The sequence below is a fragment of the Hylobates moloch genome, unplaced genomic scaffold (assembly GCF_009828535.3).
Source record: "Hylobates moloch isolate HMO894 unplaced genomic scaffold, HMol_V3 SCAFFOLD_4, whole genome shotgun sequence".
Classification (NCBI taxonomy): Eukaryota; Metazoa; Chordata; class Mammalia; order Primates; family Hylobatidae; genus Hylobates; species Hylobates moloch.
Window position 1 is genome coordinate 100,451,329 of NW_026652279.1, and position 19,811 is coordinate 100,471,139.

Genomic DNA, 19,811 nt, shown 5'->3' on the forward strand with positions numbered 1-19,811 from the left:
AAACAGCTATCTTATTTTGGAGCATTATAAGGACAAACATACTCATCCCTGCTCAGATCTCGTCACCCACAAAACAACTCAGTGTTAAGTACCAAATATCCTGGACCACCATCCCCAGTGAGCAGGCATTTTCAAATTTTCATATAGAACAAATTCCTTGAATTAGAGGCTTATAAAGTTAGTGAGGCCAGCTGCAGTGGCTCACACCTGTAATTCCAGCACTTTGGGAGGCCAAGGCAGGCGGGTCACTTGAGGACAGGAGTTTGAGACCAGCCTGGGCAACATGGTGAAACCTCGTCTCTACAAAAAATACAAAAACTAGCTGGGCATGATGGTGCACACCTGTAGTCCCAGCTACTTGGGAGGCTGAGGTGGGAGAATCACTTGAGCCCAGGAGGTGGAGGCTGCAGTAAGCCATGATTGTGCCACTGTACTCCAACCTGGGTGACAGAGCGAGACCCTGTCTCAAAAAACAAGCATGCAAAAAACAAGTTAGTTAGTGAAAAATATACAAAACTAAATATGTGTCTTGGCCAGTTCATCTGGAAGTTTATTAGTTGCATAGGGTACTGTGAGGTGTCTTAGCAACAGACTAGAAATTTAAGATTTCTAATAGCTAAATCAAAAAAGAACTGGGTCCAAGTTAAGTGCCAGCAAATAGATATTTGAAACATCATGGAGAGAAATATAACAAAAAGGGTCACGAGAGAAGTTTCCTCTATTAAGGTAAAAAAGAAACGCAGACATTCATGGGTCCTACAGGGTCCTGCGATTCAGCATCAATAGCACTCGGCACACTTCCCTGAACACACTGTGCCTCTTAAGTGGCTTTATTCAGGAAAAGAGAGCACCACGTGATCTAAAGCTCATATATCATTCACTGTGTAGTATGTTTTGATCCATCTTTGAAAATGTTTAGTTACACAACTCTGTAAACATACTATAAAACCACTGAATTGGACGTGTCAAATGAGTCAATTGTATGACATGTAAATTTATCTCAATAAAGCAGTAGCATTAATATCTTATTGCTACTGTAACAAATTATCACAAACAGTGGCTTAAACAATACAAATGTATTATCTTACAGTTCTGGAGGTCAGAAATCCCAAGTAGACTAACATCAAAGCGTCGGCAGGGAACACACTCCTTCTGGAGGTTTCAGGGAGAACGCATTCCTGGCCTGTCCCAGCTTCTAGAGGCTGCCTGCATCCGTGGCTCATGACCCCTTCCCCCTCCATAGCCAGCCACCCCTGCCCCACCTGTTTCTGTCATCATGTCTCCTTCCTCCCTTTATCCCTCTAAGGACCCATGTGATTACACCAGGCCAAGCCAGCTATTCCAGGATAATCTCCCCATCTTGCCATTCTTAATTCAATTACATCTGCAACGTCCCATTTGCCATGTAAGGTTCTGGCTCATCCAAAGCTATGCCAAAAATCTGGACATCTAACTGTGGTTGCAGGTATATTGTTCTGAGGATGATATGCAATTTGCTCCTGCCAGGCACTTGGGGGTGTTTTGAGGACCAAGGAACCAATCTGAATTCTTGGCTTGGGGGTTTTCCAGATGACACAGGTAGTATGAATTTGAGCTCCGAAACTTTGAGGATTGCTCTATGGTTATAAATTCTCAGAGAAACTCTTCCTCCCCTCCACTCAGAGTCAATGCCCCCACCGGTGACCCTCCATTTAGGGGATCCAAGTGCTCTTTTTTGCCAATGATATAGCCGTTAGAGAACTCTATCTAGCCTCTGTCAGAGGTCTCCAATTAGATTCCCATCTTGCACAGACTTGAGTTAGCTGTTACAATCGAAGCTCTAGATTAGCAAGACTGAGCAGCCGCCAGCTGTGGCTGTCAAGCAGCCCTTGGAATTGGTGCTCCCGAGGTAGGCCTCTGAAATTCTCCATTACTTTCTTGCCATGTGAGCTTACTACCATGACTTCCACGGACTGGACCCCACATGGGAATCTGGGCCAATGGCAGAGGCCCATGGGCAGCCGGTGGTGCCTGCAGTAACTAGTCCAAGGGAAGCCTGAGCCCTATAGCGACAGGGCAGTCAGAAATGCAGACCCAGGCCAGGCGCGGTGGCTCACGCCTGTAATCCCAGCACTTTGGGAGGCTGAGGCGGGCAGATTACCTGAGCTCAGGAGTTGGAGACCAGCCTGGCAAACATGGTGAAACCCCGATTCTACTAAAAATACAAAAATTAGCCAGGTGTGGCTGCACATCCCTGTAATCCCAGCTACTTAGGAGGCTAAGGCAGGACAATCACTTGAACCCGCGAGGTGGAAATTTCAGTGAGCCGAGATCACGCCACTGCACTCCAGCCTGGGTGACAGAGCTAAGAAGGAGAAAGAGAAGGAGAAGAAAGAAGAAGAAGAGAGAAGGAGAAGAAATGCAGACTTCCACAGTGGGCAGACTGGTTGAGGGCAGGAAGGAGCAACAGAAACACAGCCCGTAGTGGAGTCACCATGATGGCAGGCCATAAAAAGGCAGGACTTTAGAAAAGGACACAGCCACCCTATAACTGCCGTGAGCTGCCAGATGGCTGACTATCAGAGGCTCAGGTGTCCCCTGAACAATGTCTGTTTCTGCGACAAAGATGCAGCTGCAGAGATGGTGTCCTGTATCTCTTACTCCCTCACCTGGTATCACAACCAACCCTCATCGAGAGCAGAAATCAGAGTGCGCTGTCCTTTATAGCCTGAAAGGGCCTAGCGCAGACTTTGTTTGGAGATTACAACCCATTTGAATTTTTCAGTTTTTAACTACACGATTTATACAAGTTTGACCTGCAGCAGTGGCTAAGCCTCGGAGTCAACATTGGTAAAAGACAACCACACTGCCCATAAACACAACCAGAAGAAAAACATTCACATGGCAGAAGAGCTATTTGTAGCTACCAAGCAAAAACTCACTTCAGCTTAATTGAAAGTTTTTGGCATTACGGAGGAATAAGTGAGATGTTTAATACTGTGCCCATTGCTTTTCTAAGACTACTTCCTTTTCATAATTTATTTAAGAAATTTTAAATGTAGAAAGAATAATAAACATCCTCATCTCTCCACCCTCCAGAACTAACCACTGCCAATCCTCTTTGTCACTTTTTAAGTAAACAAAACCTAAATGAATCTCTTAGCGCCACCATCCCAGCCTCACCCAACCGTCTTTCCACTGAACACACACGGGGTCTCTGGATGCCAAGGTCTGGGAGCATAGTGAGTAACCATCGCGTCCTTTAGGAAACTATGAGCGCCTGATGTGCTCAACGCCCCTGCTCCAAGCCTTAGTAGGCCAGCTGTGCATCTTCAAACCTTTCCACTAATCCAAAGCAAACTTTTAGCCTTTTTTCCCAAAAGTACTGAGTGACATTAGACAGATAATGGGAGAACAGGAGTCTCTTGTTCCTCGATCCTCCAGGGATCACCCTGGAATGAGAATGTCCCATGGAGACAGCAAGCAGTGGCAAGAAAAGCCACAACCACTCGCCTCTTGCAGAGCAGACTCAGGCTGAGGAATGTGCAGTGGTGTTTCTGCCTCAGGCCCTTCCTCCCTGGGCAGCACATGCAGGTAGGACAGAGAACCTGGGCATGAGGGAGAGACACGGTCACACATTAACCCATCAGCCGACTGCAAACTCCAGGACCCTGCTGTGTGGTCCCGAGGGACGTCCAGTGAAAGCTGCGAAGGAGCTTCCGACGTCTGCAGACAGACCCCTGTGTTCTCTTCAGGGCCAACAAATCCACATGCCACAAATCAAACCCAGCCTTTGGCAACATTTTGTCCCAGTTAGATTAATTCCAATTTTTTTATTCTTTTGGACGAACTTCTGCCTCAAGCTTTGTAGAAGACGTACCCAAACGCCTAGAAAAGATGTGCCAATCAACCAGGATTTTCAAATGCCACACACATAGCAGGCTGTGGCATTGCCACACTTAACAGTTAACGTCAGGTTAGAGGCACTAGTAGAAGGCTGCAATGTGCCAGTTCTACCTCTAGAGGTCAGCCTAACACTAGGACTCAAAATACTGGCTCCTAACCAGTAAAGTTAAATTTTTACTTAAAATTAGAGAAAAGGAAATGTTAACAATTCTCACGGTAAGACGGGGTATGGGTGATTTTAATTTTTTTAATGTTTCTATTTTTGAAATGTACTCAAAAGGAGCATGTATTTATTTTTAAAAAAGACTGGAGAAATTGGAACCTTGTGCACTGATGATGGGAATGTGGAAACGGCACAGCTGCTGTGGAAAACGTATGGTGGTAACTCAAAAAGTTAAAAATAGAGCCACCATATGATCCAGGAACCCCACTGCTGTGCATATATCCAAAAGAACTGAGGCGGGATCACAAAGAGAGATTTGCACCGTCATGTTCATAGCGGTGTTGTCAACAACAGAAGAAGCAAGCAATCCAAAAGTCCACCAACAGATGGAGGGATAAACAAAACACGGTTTCACACCTACGGTGGAATCCTACTCGGCCCCACAGGGGAAGGAAGTCCTGTCATATGTCATATGCCAGGCTGGAGTGCAGTGGCACAATCTCAGCTCACTACAACCTCGGCCTCCTGGTTTCAAGCAGTTCTCCTGCCTCAGCTTCCCAAATAGCTGGGACTACAGGAATGCGCCACCACACCCAATTGAGTTTTGTATTTTTTAGTAGAGACGGGTTTTCACTCTGTGTTGGCCAGGCTGGTCTCGAACTCCTGACCTCAGGTGATCCACCTGCCTTGGCCTCCCAAAGTGCTGGGATTACAGGTGTGACCCACCTCGCCCGGCCTAGGATGAACTTTTTACTTAACATTATGCTTAAGTGAAATAAGCCAGACACAAAAGGACAGATGCCATATGATTCCACTTACAACAGGTACCCAGAGCAGTGAAACTCACAGAGGCAGAAAGTAGAATGGTGGATGCCAGGGGCTGGCAGAGGCACAAAAGGAGAGTTGTTTAACGGGCACAGAGTTCAGTTTTACAAGATGAAAAAGCTCTGCAGATTGCACAACCATGTGAACGTACTTAATGCTACTCAACTATTATACACGTTAAAATGGCAAAGATGGCCAAACTTCATGAGAACTAGAATTTCGAAATAAGTCGATTTAGGGTATAACGAGCTCATAGATTTTATAGAATGACTTAGAAAATCGTTTTGGCTAGTATATTCCAGTTAATTGATGCAATAATCTAGGTCCTGGACTTTGAATTACACACAGTAACATAAAGCACATCTATTTATCTCTGTTCCCTCCAGAAACCTTAGTAAAACCAGGCTAATAATCAATCTTTTTTTAAAAGGATAGACCTGTGCCTGGTGTGGTGGCTCACACCCATAATCCCAACACTTTGGGAGGCCAAGGCAGGCAGATCTCTTGTCAGGAGTTTGAGACCAGCCTGGGCAACATGGCAAAAAGGCTGAGGTAGGAGGATCACTTGAGCCCCCGAGGTGGAGGTTGCAGTGAGCAGAGATCGTGCCACTGCACTCCAGCCTGGGCATCAGAGCAAGACCCTGTCTCAAAAAAAAAAAAAAAAAAAAGTGTACGCCCACAAGGTCAGAAATTATTGGGAGACAAAATGGACAAAATATGCTAATTTTTTAGAAAATTGGAAATCATGCAAAAGTAGTCAGGTAAATGATTAAATGAGGTGGAGAAAGCTAAAACTTAGGCATGGGGTCAAGGAAAATGCCAACGAAAAGCAAGTCACAATGGCTCCTGAGAGACCTGGAAAAGGTCAGAATCTGCAGGTACCAAAGAGGACACAGTGTGAATGAGGAGTGGGAGCTGACAAGAGTTTACTGAAAGCGGTGCCACTCCTAAAGAAATCCAACCACAACAGGCCTGACACAAGAGGCCACTGGGGGGTGCTACAGATACCAGGGGCTACATCTTCCTACATCTGAAGATAGAGGATACCCTGAGAGGCGAGAGCCATGCGTGCCCACACACCACATACACACAACTACACACACCACATATACACACACACACACACACCACATACACACTACACACACCACATATACACACTACACACACACCACCATACACACAACTACACACACATATACACACTATATACACACCACCATACACACAACTACACACACACCACCATACACACAACTACACACACCACATATACGCACTACACACCACACACCACATACACACAACTACACACACCACATATACGCCCTACATACACCACGCAAACACAAACCACATACATACAACTACACACCTCATATACACACTACACACACACCACCATACACACTACACACACCACATATACACACTACACACACACCACCATACACACACCACATACACACAACTACACACACCACAGATATACAGTACAATATGAGGATTTATACTCATATTGAATTTCCAAAACTAATGTTTGCATTTACCATTGTTTAATAACGGATTAAAAACTAGTTGTCTTACTTTGATAACTTTGGCATAGAACTTATCACATTTTTTATGCTTTTGGTCACAGTTCTGTCTCTAGAACTTGAATATCAAGTTCTAAATTATCTGACCTTAAACTAACTTTTTCAGATATTAGCTTCCCTGAAGTCCAAGAGAGACATATTAGGCATATTAGGATTACTTGTTATGTTAGAATTATTCAAGCCGGGCATGGTGGCTCTTGCCTGTAATTGCAGCACTTTGGGAAGACAAGATGGGTAGATTGCTTGAGCCCAGGAGTAAAGAGACCAGCCTGGACAACATGGCAAAACCCCATCTCTACCCAAAAAATACAAAAATTAGCTGGGTGTGATGGTGCATGTCTGTAGTTTCAGCTACTCTGGAGGCTGAGGTTGGAGGATTGCTTGAGCCCAGGGGGCAGAGATTGTAGTGAGCCAAGATTGCACCAGTGCACTCCAGCCTGGGCAACAGAAAAAAAAAAATGTGGACAGGACATTGCTCATCCTTGTAATCCACATGGATCACGAGGTCAGGAGATTGAGACTATCTTGGCTAACATGGGTGAAACCCCATCTCTACTAAAAAAATGAAAAAAAAATTAGCCGGGCGTGGTGGCGGGGGCCTGTAGTCCCAGCTACTAGGGAGGCTGAGGCAGGAGAATGGCATGAACCCGAGAGGCAGAGCTTGCAGTGAGCCGAGATCGCGCCACTGCACTCCAGCCTGGGCGACAAGAGTGAGACTCTGACTCAAAAAAAAAAAAAAAAAAATGTAGGAAGCATTGTCAAATCTGAGATGTCGTTTAGCTCCCTTTGGTTATGTTTATATAGATGTGTTGTTAATGTGTTCCAGGATTATATTAGATTCTTAGAATTCTGATATGTCTTAATATGTTGTCAGTAATAATTATGATTTTCATGTTAAATTGTTGTATCCCACAGAAATAACCAAATTTCCTTGTCAACAGTGTCTTTAACTGTGGCTGTCCTAAGACTTTTGTCATCCACAATTGTTGTTTTGTGTTGATTCTTCACAAAAAGTGACTTACAATCAGCTACTGTCCAGGGCTTGTTTCTTTGGGGGGAGTTCATGAAAAGGACTCTTGAATGCAAGTTTCTGATAACTTTGGAGATTGTGCCATTGGATGTGAGAGAAAACTTCCAGTGCACTAATGGAAAGACTGATGTGTTCACAAAGATGGCTAACTCAACATGAAGCAGAGCAGGAGTTGTCTGCATGGATGGAACTAATGGAGGACTGAAATAACTTTTATGGCTTTTGTTTGAAATATTGCTGATTCTTTTTATTTTGTTTTTCAGAATCTGAAGAATTTTTTTCTTTTGAGTCATCCTTTAAGTATCTTTTAAGTATAGTGAGTAGAGTATACTTTTGTAAACAGAATTTGAGGCATATTTCTCTCTCTGCCTAATTTATCCAGAATTTATAAACTATTTGTGAGTATTCTTAATTCATGGCAATGTGTTTGTTTGCATACAGTTAATAACAACATGTTTTCTTTGGTAATGGGACACAGTTGAAGGAAGTGGTTGTTTTCCCAGGCCTTTGACTAAAATGGCCTTGTGAGAGGTTCTAGCAAAGCCGATTTAGGAGAGCCTATGAGAACAGTGATTCTTGTTCCATTTTGTGTGGGTAATCAGGCCAAGCATATGGGACTGAAGCTTATTTTGCAGGTAGATTGGTCCTGCTGTGATTTGTCTTTGTGAAAGTGGTGGACTGGAGAAAAAGATTGTGTTTCAGAAGAAAAACTTTAGTATTAGATTAGCCTTTGATTCCTGGATGGCCATGAGGTCATCCATGGTCTGGTGCTGCACACAATGCCTCTCCTCAGCAGGAAGGAGACAGAAAGATGGATGACCAGATGCCCCATGGTTGAGGAATCTATAAACAAGAAAGGGGAGACTGAAACCCACTCAATTTTTTCAATAAACATAGAAATTGATCCTTCTTGCCTTAAAGCTTGAAATTTCTATTTGTTTTATCTGAGTTCCTTCCTCAGGAAATGACCTTCAGGCCTCTCAAAAAAAAAAAAGTATTGAAGAACTGAAATTTACCAGATCATCACATCCATACAATGAGACTCCAGGCCCCTCATTCACCAAGATTGCTTCCTTGCCCCTCCCTAGTTCCTGTTGTCCTACACAGTGCTACATTTCTTTCCTGCTATATAAACCCCTGATTTTAGGTGGTCAGGGAGATGGATTTGAGACTGAACTCCCATCTCCTTGGCTGCAGCAGCCGATTAAAGCCTTCTTCCTTGGCTGTACTCATCATTTCAGTCATTGGCTTTCACTGCTGTGAGCAGCAGGACCTAGACGAAACTCTTAGTGTTTTGGTAACAAAACCACATTATAAGGAAGGTATTATTATGTCTCTATATCCCAGATGAGGAAACAGATTCAGTGAGTTACCCAGCTATGAAGGTTGAGCCAGATCTGACTGCAAAGCTCACAGTCTGGGCCGCTGAGCCACACCAGGCTCCTCTGCACTGCTCACTTATTTTCACACTGTGCTGCCTGCTTTCTATCTACAGTATGACTCCATGTATAATGCAGCTTCCTGAGGAATAAAGGGCGTGGCTAACATTTCTTTCAGAAATCTCAGTGCCAGCCTATCGTGAACTCCCAAGGGGATTTCTGGCAGGGTCTTCGGCTCCCACCTATTCCTGAAGGTCTGAGGACCTGAAGAGCTAAAGACAGGGAAGAAGGGGCAGACATGGAAGATAAGGTAAGATTAGCTTAAGGAGGTGAGTCTACCTCATCTCCAGCCAACAGAAATCCTAGAACACTGGAAGCAAAGAGCAGAGAGCAGTGAGGAAATAGAAAGGCCAGGGATTGCTTCCTTATGGGATGGCAGTGTTGTGATATCTGCTTTGACAGTGACATTGCTGTTGTTTCCAGGCCCTGATTATGCAGACACAGAGGGCTGAGCCAGACTCCACCCCCGACTCCAGCCCCAGGGATCACTCTAACTCCAGACAGGCAGGTTAAGTTGAGGCTGCACAAAAATCTTCCATTAAGTTACTGCAATGCAGAAGAGAAGACAGCCCAACCGCACAGTCTATGTGGCACGGTGATAGTGTGTGGACACTAACAATCATGGCAGGTGTTTCTGAAGTTGGGAAGAGGGCAGAACACCCAAGTTTTCATTAAGAAGAGTAGCCCCAGACTTCTGTTTGACAGCACAATGTTTTAAAAATCTGGCATGCCTATCTCCAAAGACTATCTCCAGTTTGCCCAGGTCTCCACCCCACCCCATTATTCACACCCATTAGCCACCCAGCCCCCTTAGACTTCAGAATCTGCAAACCTTGTAGTGAGGCATGTGAACTTAAATGCACTGTAGGAAAAAAGAAAACTACCTCCGTCCATCGCACAGGAGGGCTGTGGGTCTGCCTGCCTGGATCCACGCCATTGTGGCCCACCAGGATCTCTGCCCTCCCCGCTTCCCCCTCCTCACTCAGAAGGTCTCCTCCCTCCGGCCGGGCAAGGTGGCTCACACCTGTAATCCCAGCATTTTGGGAGGCCGAGGAGGGTGGATCACAAGGTCAGGAGATCAAGTCCATCCTGGCTAACACGGTGAAACCCTGTCTCTACTAAAAATACAAAAAAAAAAAAAATTAGCTGGGCGTGGTGGCGGGCACCTGTAGTCCCAGCTACTCAGGAGGCTGAGGCAGGAGAATGGCGTGATCCCGGGAGGCAGAGCCTGCAGCGAGCCAAGATCGCGCCACTGCACTCCAGCCTGGGCGACAGAGTGAGACTCCGTCTCAAAACAAAGACAAACAAACAAACAAACAAAAAACACACAAGGTCTCCTCCCTCCAGGCCAGTGGTAACACTGGGATCTGGGTAGCAGGGAGACAGGCAGGGGAGGAGAGGGCCTGCTTAAGTGTCAAGGCGATCGATTTCACCAAAGTTTACACTGGAGTATCAGGCCCAGTTAAAAAATGGGGTACTTTGGTTTCCTTGTTGGAAACCTCACAGGGAGACAATGGCCAGTCAAGGTAGGAGTCACACAACTCTGGAGTCCAATCCTTGACAGCACCTACACCTCCATAGCCCAACCATGACTGCTAATGTGCATTGGTCTAGATGCACAGCACGCAGGATCATGCCGGAAGCGCGCAGCCTCAGAATATGCAGCAAGATCACTCGGAATCCTGCCGCCCTAAGTATTAATATTTTGGCTTCTCCCCAATACTGTGGATATATAATTAGCATATATATGACTTTTACAAATCAGATAAAACAAGGCTATTTTTGTTTGTGAAGAAAAATAAGGCAAATGAAGCAATTATTTGATCTGTCCTAATGACAGCTAAGTGATAGCAGGATCTGTGCATTCACAGGGAAGTCATATTGAACAACCCGGCTGAACCCACAGCCACTGCCGTGAACTTTTGGCAACAGACACGGGCTTTAATAATTTTGGCTGGCTCAGCTGGGCTCACCCATGCGGCTGCAATGAGTAGTGGGTTGTCTGGGGGCTGGTCTAGGATGGCTTTCCCTCATCTGTTTAGCAGTTGGTGCTGTGCTGGATGGTGCTGGCTGGTAGCTGGGCCACATACCTCCCGCTGACTAGGCTGGGCTGACTGGATAAGAAGGGAAGAAGGGTCCCCAGCGGGAAGTGAACGAATCTCAATGCACATGCACTTTCCAGGCCTTCTGCTGTGCATGCCACATGTGCTAATAACCCACTGGCAAGCCCGTGGCTAGGCCGAGTAAGGGGGTGAGAGTAGCAAAGTCACAACGCACAGGGGAGTGCAGACAGAGACGGGAACAATTTGTGACCATACTCAGTTATTCTGGCCAACAGTATGTGGGAAAACTAAAAGTTTCAAATCAGGAGAACAGACCAATCTAGCAGAATCCAGATCAAAACAGAGTTCAAGATTAGGCCAGGGCAGAGACCTGGGTAGCAAGTTGAAAACAGGTCAGAGACCCAGTTACTGGAAATGCCTGTGTCCAAGCACAAGAAGTTCAGTCACTTAGGAGACACAGTACAGGCCTACCTAGTTTCAGAGATCACTGCTGGTGGTTTATTAACTCCTACTCCATTCAGAAAGATGATTCACTTTTAGGTGGATCCGCGTGCCAGAGTGACCAGGTACAGATGGTGGAGAAACCAAGATCGAAGGGCACGGGCCCCTAAAGATGGCGATTTCAGATAGGGACTCAGGCCAGACAAGGCAGTGCGTTTGGCTCCTGGTGTTGGGGTGGTCACCAAGATGTCAACACAGCCTATGTCAGGGCGGCCTGGTCCCTTGAGGAATAGAATGGCCCACCTGCTACGTGGAAATGAGTCTAGCTCCAAATCTTAAGAACTAAAACACTCCTGATCTGTAGGTCCGTGTTACAACTTTGTTTACTTGATTTGCTTTTCTTTTTTCTTTTCTTTTTTGTTTTTTTTTCTTTTTGAGACAGAGTCTCGCTCTGTCGCCCAGGCTGGAGTGCAGTGGTGCAATCTTGGCTCACTGCAACCTCTGCCTCCCACGTTCAAGCAATTCTCCTGCCTCAGCCTCCTAAGTAGCTGGGATTACAGGCGCCCGCCATCACGCCCAGCTGATTTTTTTGTATTTTTAGTAGAGATGGGGTTTTACCATGTTGGCCAGGCTGGTCTAGAACTCCTGACCTCAGGTGATCCACCCGCCTCGGCCTCCCAAAGTGCTGGGATTTGTTTTTCTTCTTAAAACACAGCTTCATCCTCTAAACTTCTTACTTGAGACCTAATGCATGCCAAGCACTGGGCATACAATGGTGAACAAAGACAAAGCAGTAAAGTAACTGCTAATAAGGTTCTCCAAGGTCAAGCTACCTTCTGTTATGAAATGTAAACATGCTAAGTTTTAAGTTTCTTATTGTGCCACCCTGTCAGAAAAAGATTAGTCCTAGATGACAGCTTTTTGTTTTTCAAGTTCACTAAGATCCCTTGGCATGGTACGAGTTGTGATAATTTCTTTTATCTTCTAATGTTTTTTGTTTTTTTTTTTGAGACGGAGTCTCGCTCTGTCGCCCAGGCTGGAGTGCAGTGGCACAATCTCGGCTCACTGCAATCTCCGCCTCCCGGGTTCCCGCCATTCTCCTGCCTCAGCCTCTCTGAGTAGCTGGGACTACAGGCGCCCGCCACCACGCCCGGCTAATTTTTTTTTGTATTTATAGTAGAGACGGGGTTTCACCGTGGTCTCGATCTCCTGACCTCGTGATCCGCCCGCCTCGGCCTCCCAAAGTGCTGGGATTACAAGCGTGAGCCACTGCGCCCGGCCCTAATGTTTTAATATATTTTTTAAATCAACTTCCCCCAGTTTAAGTTCATTTTCACAGGTTCAGAATCCATATGTACCATTTCTACTATTTAATACCATTAGTTTTTAATAGGTCTAACACACACAGAATATTCATGCAGATGTAGTGAAATTTCAACCACATGACATTTTCTAATATGAAACATTAAAAAAGAATCAGAATATGGCTGGGCACAGTGGCTCACGCCTGTAATCCCAGCACTTTGGGAGGCCAAGGCGGGTGGATCACCTGAGATCAGGAGTTCGAGACCAGCCTGGCTAACACGGCAAAACCCCATCTCTAATAAAAAATACAAAAATCAGCCAGACGTGGTGGCACATACCTGTAGTCCCAGCTACTCAGGAGGCCGAAGGGAGGAGAATCGCTTGAACCTGGGAGGCAGAAGTTAGAGTAAGCCAAGATCATGCCACTGCACTCCAGCCTGGGTGACAGAGTGGGACTCCATCTCAACAACAACAACAAAAACATCAGAATATGGGAAGTGGGCCAAATTGCAAGGTGGAATAGATGGTGAGAAAAAAGTGTATGAGGAACATGATTGGAAACATTACCTTTGGATACTCTTGAAAAGGTTCCTGTGACTCAGTTAAAACAATTACTGAGCTAATAGGTTCAGGCTAGCAGGTTCAGGCTCTGGGGACAGGAAACGTGCATGTTGCTTATTTCTGCATCCATAATGGCTAGCACAGAGACCACACGACACTGAATAGTGAGGGACACTGGGGGTGTGATGTTTAGTCTGTCCTGGGGGAGCCCACGACCTACAGCGGTAGACAAAGACCACAAAACAGGTGTCAGGGAAGATGCCTGTGGACACAAGCTATTTGGACCCAACAGTCAATGCAAACCAATCGGAAAGATACATCATTTATACTTCTTGAAAAAAGGATTCAGTTGGTTTTCCTTACATTCCTTTTGCCTGATATGTGGTCAGGGACATTTTAACCTTGGGGTTTCTGAACATCTAAGCACCACAGGTCATACACGGTGTTGCTGTTGACAAGAGTTCACAATCATTAACCGCCTGATCTCAGAACTCACTGCACTGACCAAAATACTTACAAAAACAAAGTCTGGTCTCAGTCCTTTTACCTTGGACTCCCTGTGCAGGAATGGTACATTTGAAGATCTTGTGATTTAAGAAAGAGGAAAAGGTAGCTTTATTTAAAAGTCACTCAAGACCAAGAATCCAGTACTTCCTAGGGGGTGCAACATGACACGACGTAACTGGATTTTCCTGAAGTTATTTGCCAGTTATTTGAGAAGGAAGAGGTAGTTGGTCACAAGATATCCTAAGCTTCCCGTTTCCTGCCAAAGAAGTACAACTAGTTCTGCATATTTAACTCAGCTTAAATGTGTGTGTTATAAAAATAAAGTACCTGCTATTGAGGAAAGATTTGTATGTACTCCTTTAAAATCCTAGCTACATAAGAATTCAGTACATTTGCTTCTTCTAGAATATGACTGCTAACAGTCGTAAGTTATTTAGATTTTTCTGGTTCAAAAATCTTACAGACTAGTATCTAAAAGTTAAATCTAATCAGGCACCAATGATATTAAGAAATACAGCTCTTAATTAAGCATAGTAGGATAACAGGAAAGCCTTTAACCTGGTTTAAAACAAAACAAAAAAAAAACTTACCCACAACCCTCCATCACTCAGCATCATCAGTCCTGATGCCTGAAAGGACTTTAAAAATCTTTAATGATGCATCTAAAAATAAGGCCTAAAACATAAATACCCAAGAAATAAACAAAGGACTTTCAATTAGGAACTGTGGGATTTTCTCTTAATTACAAGTGGGTTGGAATTGGCTTTACAGGATAAAAGATGAAATGATAACAGAATTGAAAAGTCTATGGTAGCAGTGGGCAAACTACAGCCCACAGGCCAAATCTGGCCCATCTCCTATTTTTATATGGCCTGTGAGATAAGGATGTGATATGGTTTGGCTGTGTTCCCACCCAAATGTCCTCTTGAATTATAGCTCCATAATTCCCATGTGTTGGGGGAGGGACCTGGTGGGAGATAAGTGAATCACAGGGGCAGGTCTTTCCCATGCTATTCTCATAACAGTGAATAAGTCTCACGAGATCTGATAGTTTTATAAAGCGGAGTTTCCCTGCACAAGTTCTCTTGTCTGCCACTGTGTGAGACGTGCCGTTCACCTTCGACCATGATTGTGAGGCCTCCCCAGCCATGTGAACTATGAATCCATTAAACCTTTTTCTTTGTTAAATTGTTCAGTCTCGGGTATGTCTTTATTAGCAGCATGAAAACAGACTAATACCGGATGGTTTTTACATTTTTAGACAGTTGGGGAAATTTTAAAATAGTATTTTGTGACTCTGAAAATTACATGAACAAAGTTCGGTGTCAATCCATAAAGTTGTATTGGAATACACCCACCTCTATTTGTTTATTGATTGTCTATGGCTGCTTTTACTTTATAATGAAAGGCTGAAACAGAGACCATATGACCCGCAAAGCCTACAATATTTACTGTCTGGTCTTTACAGAAACGGTTTGTCAACTCCTTGTCTGGAGTCCACTTGGGGCTGGCTTAAAGCATGACCTAATCAGAGATTCACGGGTCTCCTCTTCCCTTGGAGGTACTCTCCTCCTCCAATACTGGGCCAGCTATGAAGCTAATGTCTCTCAGCTCCAAACCCACCTGTTGCATATACTGTCACCAGAAAACTGATTAAAAGTCCACGCCCAGGCCAGGCACAGTGGCTCACACCTGTAATCCCAGCACTTTGGGAGGCCGAAGCCGGCAGATCACAAGGTCAGGAGATCGAGACCATCATGGCTAACATGGTGAAACCCCGTCTCTACTAAAAATATAAAAAATTAGCCGGGCGTGGTGGCGAGCGCCTGTAGTCCCAGCTACTCCGGAGGCTGAGGCAGGAGAATGGGGTGAACTCGGGAGGCGGAGCTTGCAGTGAGCCAAGATCAAGCCACTGCACTCCAGCCTGGGCAACAGAGCAAGACTTCGTCTCAAAAAAAAAAAGGTCCACGCCTGGCCAGGCACAGTGGTTTACAACTGTAATCCCAGCACTTTGGGAGGCTGAGGTGAGCTGATCACTTCCAGACAAGCCTGGCCAATATGGCGAAACCCTGTCTCTACAAAAAATTTCAAAAATTAGCTGGGCATGGTGGTGCACGCCTGTAATCCCAGCTACCTGGGAGCCTGAGGTGGGAGGATCAACTGAACCCAGGAAGTGGAGGCTGCAGTGAGCCAAGATCACACCACCCCACTCCAGCCTGGGCGACGGAGCCAGACATGGTCTCAAAAAAAATAAAATAAAATAAAAGTCCAGGCCTCCTGAAAAGCCAGGATAGCCCTCAAGGACAGAAGGAGAAGCATTTTTTAGCAGCCACCATTTCCAAAGTGGAGCTTGCTATGCTCTTTCATACACAAATGTGGGAATAAAAGATGAATTTAATTAAGTAGATGTAATTTACTTAGGAAGACCACAAATTCCTTAACGTTCTTTACAACTATAAAATTAATGGCTTTGGCCGGGCGCGGTGGCTCACGCCTGTAATCCCAGCACTTTGGGAGGCCGAGGCGGGCGGATCATGAGGTCAGGAGATCGAGACCATCCTGGCCAACACAGTGAAACCCCGTCTCTACTAAAAATACAAAAAATTATCCGGGCGTTGTGGTGGGCGCCTGTAGTCCCAGGTACTCGGGAAGCTGAGGCAGGAGAATGGCTTGAACCCGGGAGGCGGAGCTTGCAGTGAGCCGAGACTGCGCCACTGCACTCCAGCCTGGGCGACAGAGCGAGACTCCATCTCAAAAAAAAAAAAAAAAAAAAAAAAAAAAATTAATGGCTTTTTTATTATCAATAAATTACTTCCTATTGCTCCCTAAATCACCTCCATAAAACCAAATATTAAGCTGTTTGTGTTACATTTCCTGTGATGCCTTTTAAAAACATTTTGGGCTGGGTGCGGTGGCTCATGCCTGTAATCCCAGCACTTTGGGAGGCCAAAACGGGAGGATCACGAGGTCAGGAGATCGAGACCATCCTGGCTAACACAGTGAAACCCCGTCTCTACTAAAAATACAAAAAAAAATTAGCCGGGCGTGGTGGTGGGCGCCTGTAGTCCCAGCTACTCCGGAGGCTGAGGCAGGAGAATGGCATGAACCCAGGAGGTGGAGCTTGCAGTGAGCAGAGATCGCACCACTGCATTCCAGCCTGGGTGACAGAGCAAGACTCTGTCTCAAAAGAAAAAAAAAAACGACAACAACATTTTGGGCCAGGCTCGGTGGCTCACACTTATAATCCTAGCACTTTGGGAGGCCAAGGTGAGTGCATCACCTGAAGTCAGGAGTCTGACTAACATGGTGAAACCCCACCTCTACTAAAAATACCAAATTTAACCAGGCGTAGTAGCTTGCGCCTGTAATCTCAGCTACTCGGGAGGCTGAGGCAGGAGAATCACTTGAACCCGGGAGGTGGAGGTTGCAGTGAGCCGAGATCGTGCCATTGCACTCCAGCCTGAGCTACAGAAGGAGACTGTCTCAAAACAAAACAAAAAACAAAAAAACAAGGAGATACCATTATATGCCTATTAGAATGGCTAAAATCCAGGACACTGACACCACCACATGCTGGTAAGGATATGGAGCAATGGGATCTCTCCTTCATTGTTGGTGGGAAAGCAAAATAGGACAGCCACTTTGGAAGACCGTTATGCAATTTCTCACAAAGCTAAACATCCTCTTACCATCCAATCTAGCAATTGTGCTTTTTGGTATTCGCCCAAAGGAACTGGAAACTTATGTCCACACAAAAACCTGCACATGAAATTTAGAGCAACTTTATTCATAATTGCCAAAACCTGGAAGCACCCAAGATGTTCTTCAGTGGGTGAATGGATAAATAAATTGTGGTACATCCAGGCAATGCAATATCATTCAAGCTCAAGCCATGAAAAGACATGGAGGAAACTTAAATGCATTTTACTAAGTAAAAGAAGCCAATCTGCAAAGCCTACATACTGTATGATTTCAATTATATAACATTCTGGAAAAGGTAAAACTGTGGAGACAGTAAAAGGATCAGTGGTTGCCAGAGGTTGGGGGGAAGGGAGGGATGGAAAGGAAGAATTTGAGAGAAGTGGAATTATTCTGTGTAATACTACAAGGGTAGATACATGTCAGTATACATTTCTCCAAATCCATAGAGTGTAAACACCAAGTGAATCTTTTTTTTTTTTTGAGACGGAGTCTCGCTCTGTCACCCAGGCTGGAGTGCAGTGGCGCGATCTCGGCTCACTGCAAGCTCCGCCTCCCGGGTTCACGCCATTCTCCTGCCTCAGCCTCTCCGAGTAGCTGGGACTACAGGCGCCCGCCACCGCGCCCGGCTAATTTTTTTGTATTTTTTTTTTTTAGTAGAGACGGGGTTTCACCGTGGTCTCGATCTCCTGACCTCGTGATCCGCTCGCCTCGGCCTCCCAAAGTGCTGGGATTACAAGCGTGAGCCACCGCGCCCGGCCTTTTTTTTTTTTTTTTGAGATGGAGTCTCACTCTGTAGCCCAAGCTGGAGTGCAATGGTGTGATCTCAGCCCACTGCAATCTCCACCTCCCAGGCTCAAGTGATTCTCATGCCTCAGCCTCTCGAGTAGCTGGGATTACAGGCGCCCACCACCATGCCCAGATAATGTTTTTGATTTTAGTAGAGATAGAGTTTCACCATGTTGCTCAGGGTGGTCTCCAACTCCTGAGCTCAGGCAAAAGGGTTTATTATGAGAATTTAATACAGTAAGATTACTAGGCCATAAGCTCCGTGGCAAAAAAAGACTGTGTCTACATTATCCACTATGTATCCCTAGTGAACAGAACATGGCTGGCAGGTAGTTGGTACTGAAATGCCAAGTCCCCTTCCTTCCAAAACAGTACGGTCTATGTGAGTGGTTTTTTGGTGATTGTTTTACTTTTGATTTTTGTCTGGTTGGTTTTGTATTTTATTATTTTATTTATGTTGAGGCAAAGTCTCACTCTGCTGCCCAGGCTGGAGTACAGTGGTGCAATCATAGCTCACTGTAGCCTGGAACTACTGGGCTTAAGCAATCCTTCTGCCTCAGCCTCCCGAGTAGCTAGCCACTGCTAGCTAGGTGGGTGCCAACACACTGGCTATTTTTTTCTTTTTTTCTGTAGAGATGCGGTCTCACTATATTGCCCACACTGGTCTTGAACTCCTGGCCTCAAATGATCCTCCCACCTCAGCCTCCCAAAGTGCTGGGATTACAGGTGTGAGCTACCAGCCCTGGCCAAGGTTTTTGTTTTTTAGATTGACATTTTACCCTGGCATTGACTATTTGTAACAATATGGAAGAAGTAACTTAACTTCTCTGTGTTCAAGTTCTTAATCTGCAAAACAACACTGGGTTAGGGTATACAGTTTCTTAATGCCTATAGTTTAACATCATACCCTACATATTAATCTTTTCAAAATGTAGACAATAAAGTAAGCATATTTTTGTTGCACAAAAATGCAAATTCAAGTTATACATTCATGGACACCCTCCAAATAAGGACAATAACCAGCTAACGCATGTCTGAGATGGTCAGAACCCTGTTCCGTGACGGCACGGCAGGGGGACGTGCCGTGCAGTGAGGGTGCTCCACGCCAGTGCCTTTGCTTCTGGGCACACTGTGATGGCTTCTTTCCCGTCCTTGACCTCCTTCACTCTCAGCCTTTCTTTGGTTCCTGTGACTACCATCCCTAAAAAGCCCTCCGCATTCTTAGCACTCAGCATTTAGTAAATTCATCCACTCTCACACCTTTAACTAGTACCGCTGTCACAGTTAATAATAACCACATAAACAGCTCCAGTTCTGTCCTCTCACATGAGTGCTAAACCTCTAACTAAAATTCAGGATGTTTTCATTTGGGTCCTACCATTACTAGATCAACAGGTCAAAACAAGCTGCAGGACCTCTGTTCCTAAACTGTAATGTCCCTGCAGCTATGGCTGTCACATGCTGGAAGCGAGTTCCTCCTGCCTAGATGGAAGCAGGAAACCCCAGCCC

At 45.3% G+C, this 19,811-nt stretch overlaps 1 protein-coding gene across 9 annotated transcripts in view; it reads right to left on the bottom strand.

Moving 5' to 3' along the window:
• The window catches only part of CRYL1 (crystallin lambda 1), a 124,195-nt gene that overhangs the window by 90,322 nt on the left and 14,062 nt on the right, over window positions 1-19,811 (bottom strand). For 4 of the 9 annotated variants that reach the window (XM_058437791.1, XM_058437789.1, XM_058437790.1 and 1 more), the window contains one exon: window positions 13,085-13,133. The exons of 3 other annotated variants lie outside the window; for them this stretch is intronic. In XM_058437791.1, the coding sequence (XP_058293774.1) occupies window positions 13,085-13,133 (49 nt within the window). Of the gene's footprint in view, window positions 1-342; window positions 2,125-13,084; window positions 13,134-13,313; window positions 13,524-19,811 lie in introns of those variants that run through there. 2 more of the 9 variants (XM_032150702.2, XM_032150705.2) reach the window with 2 other exon arrangements.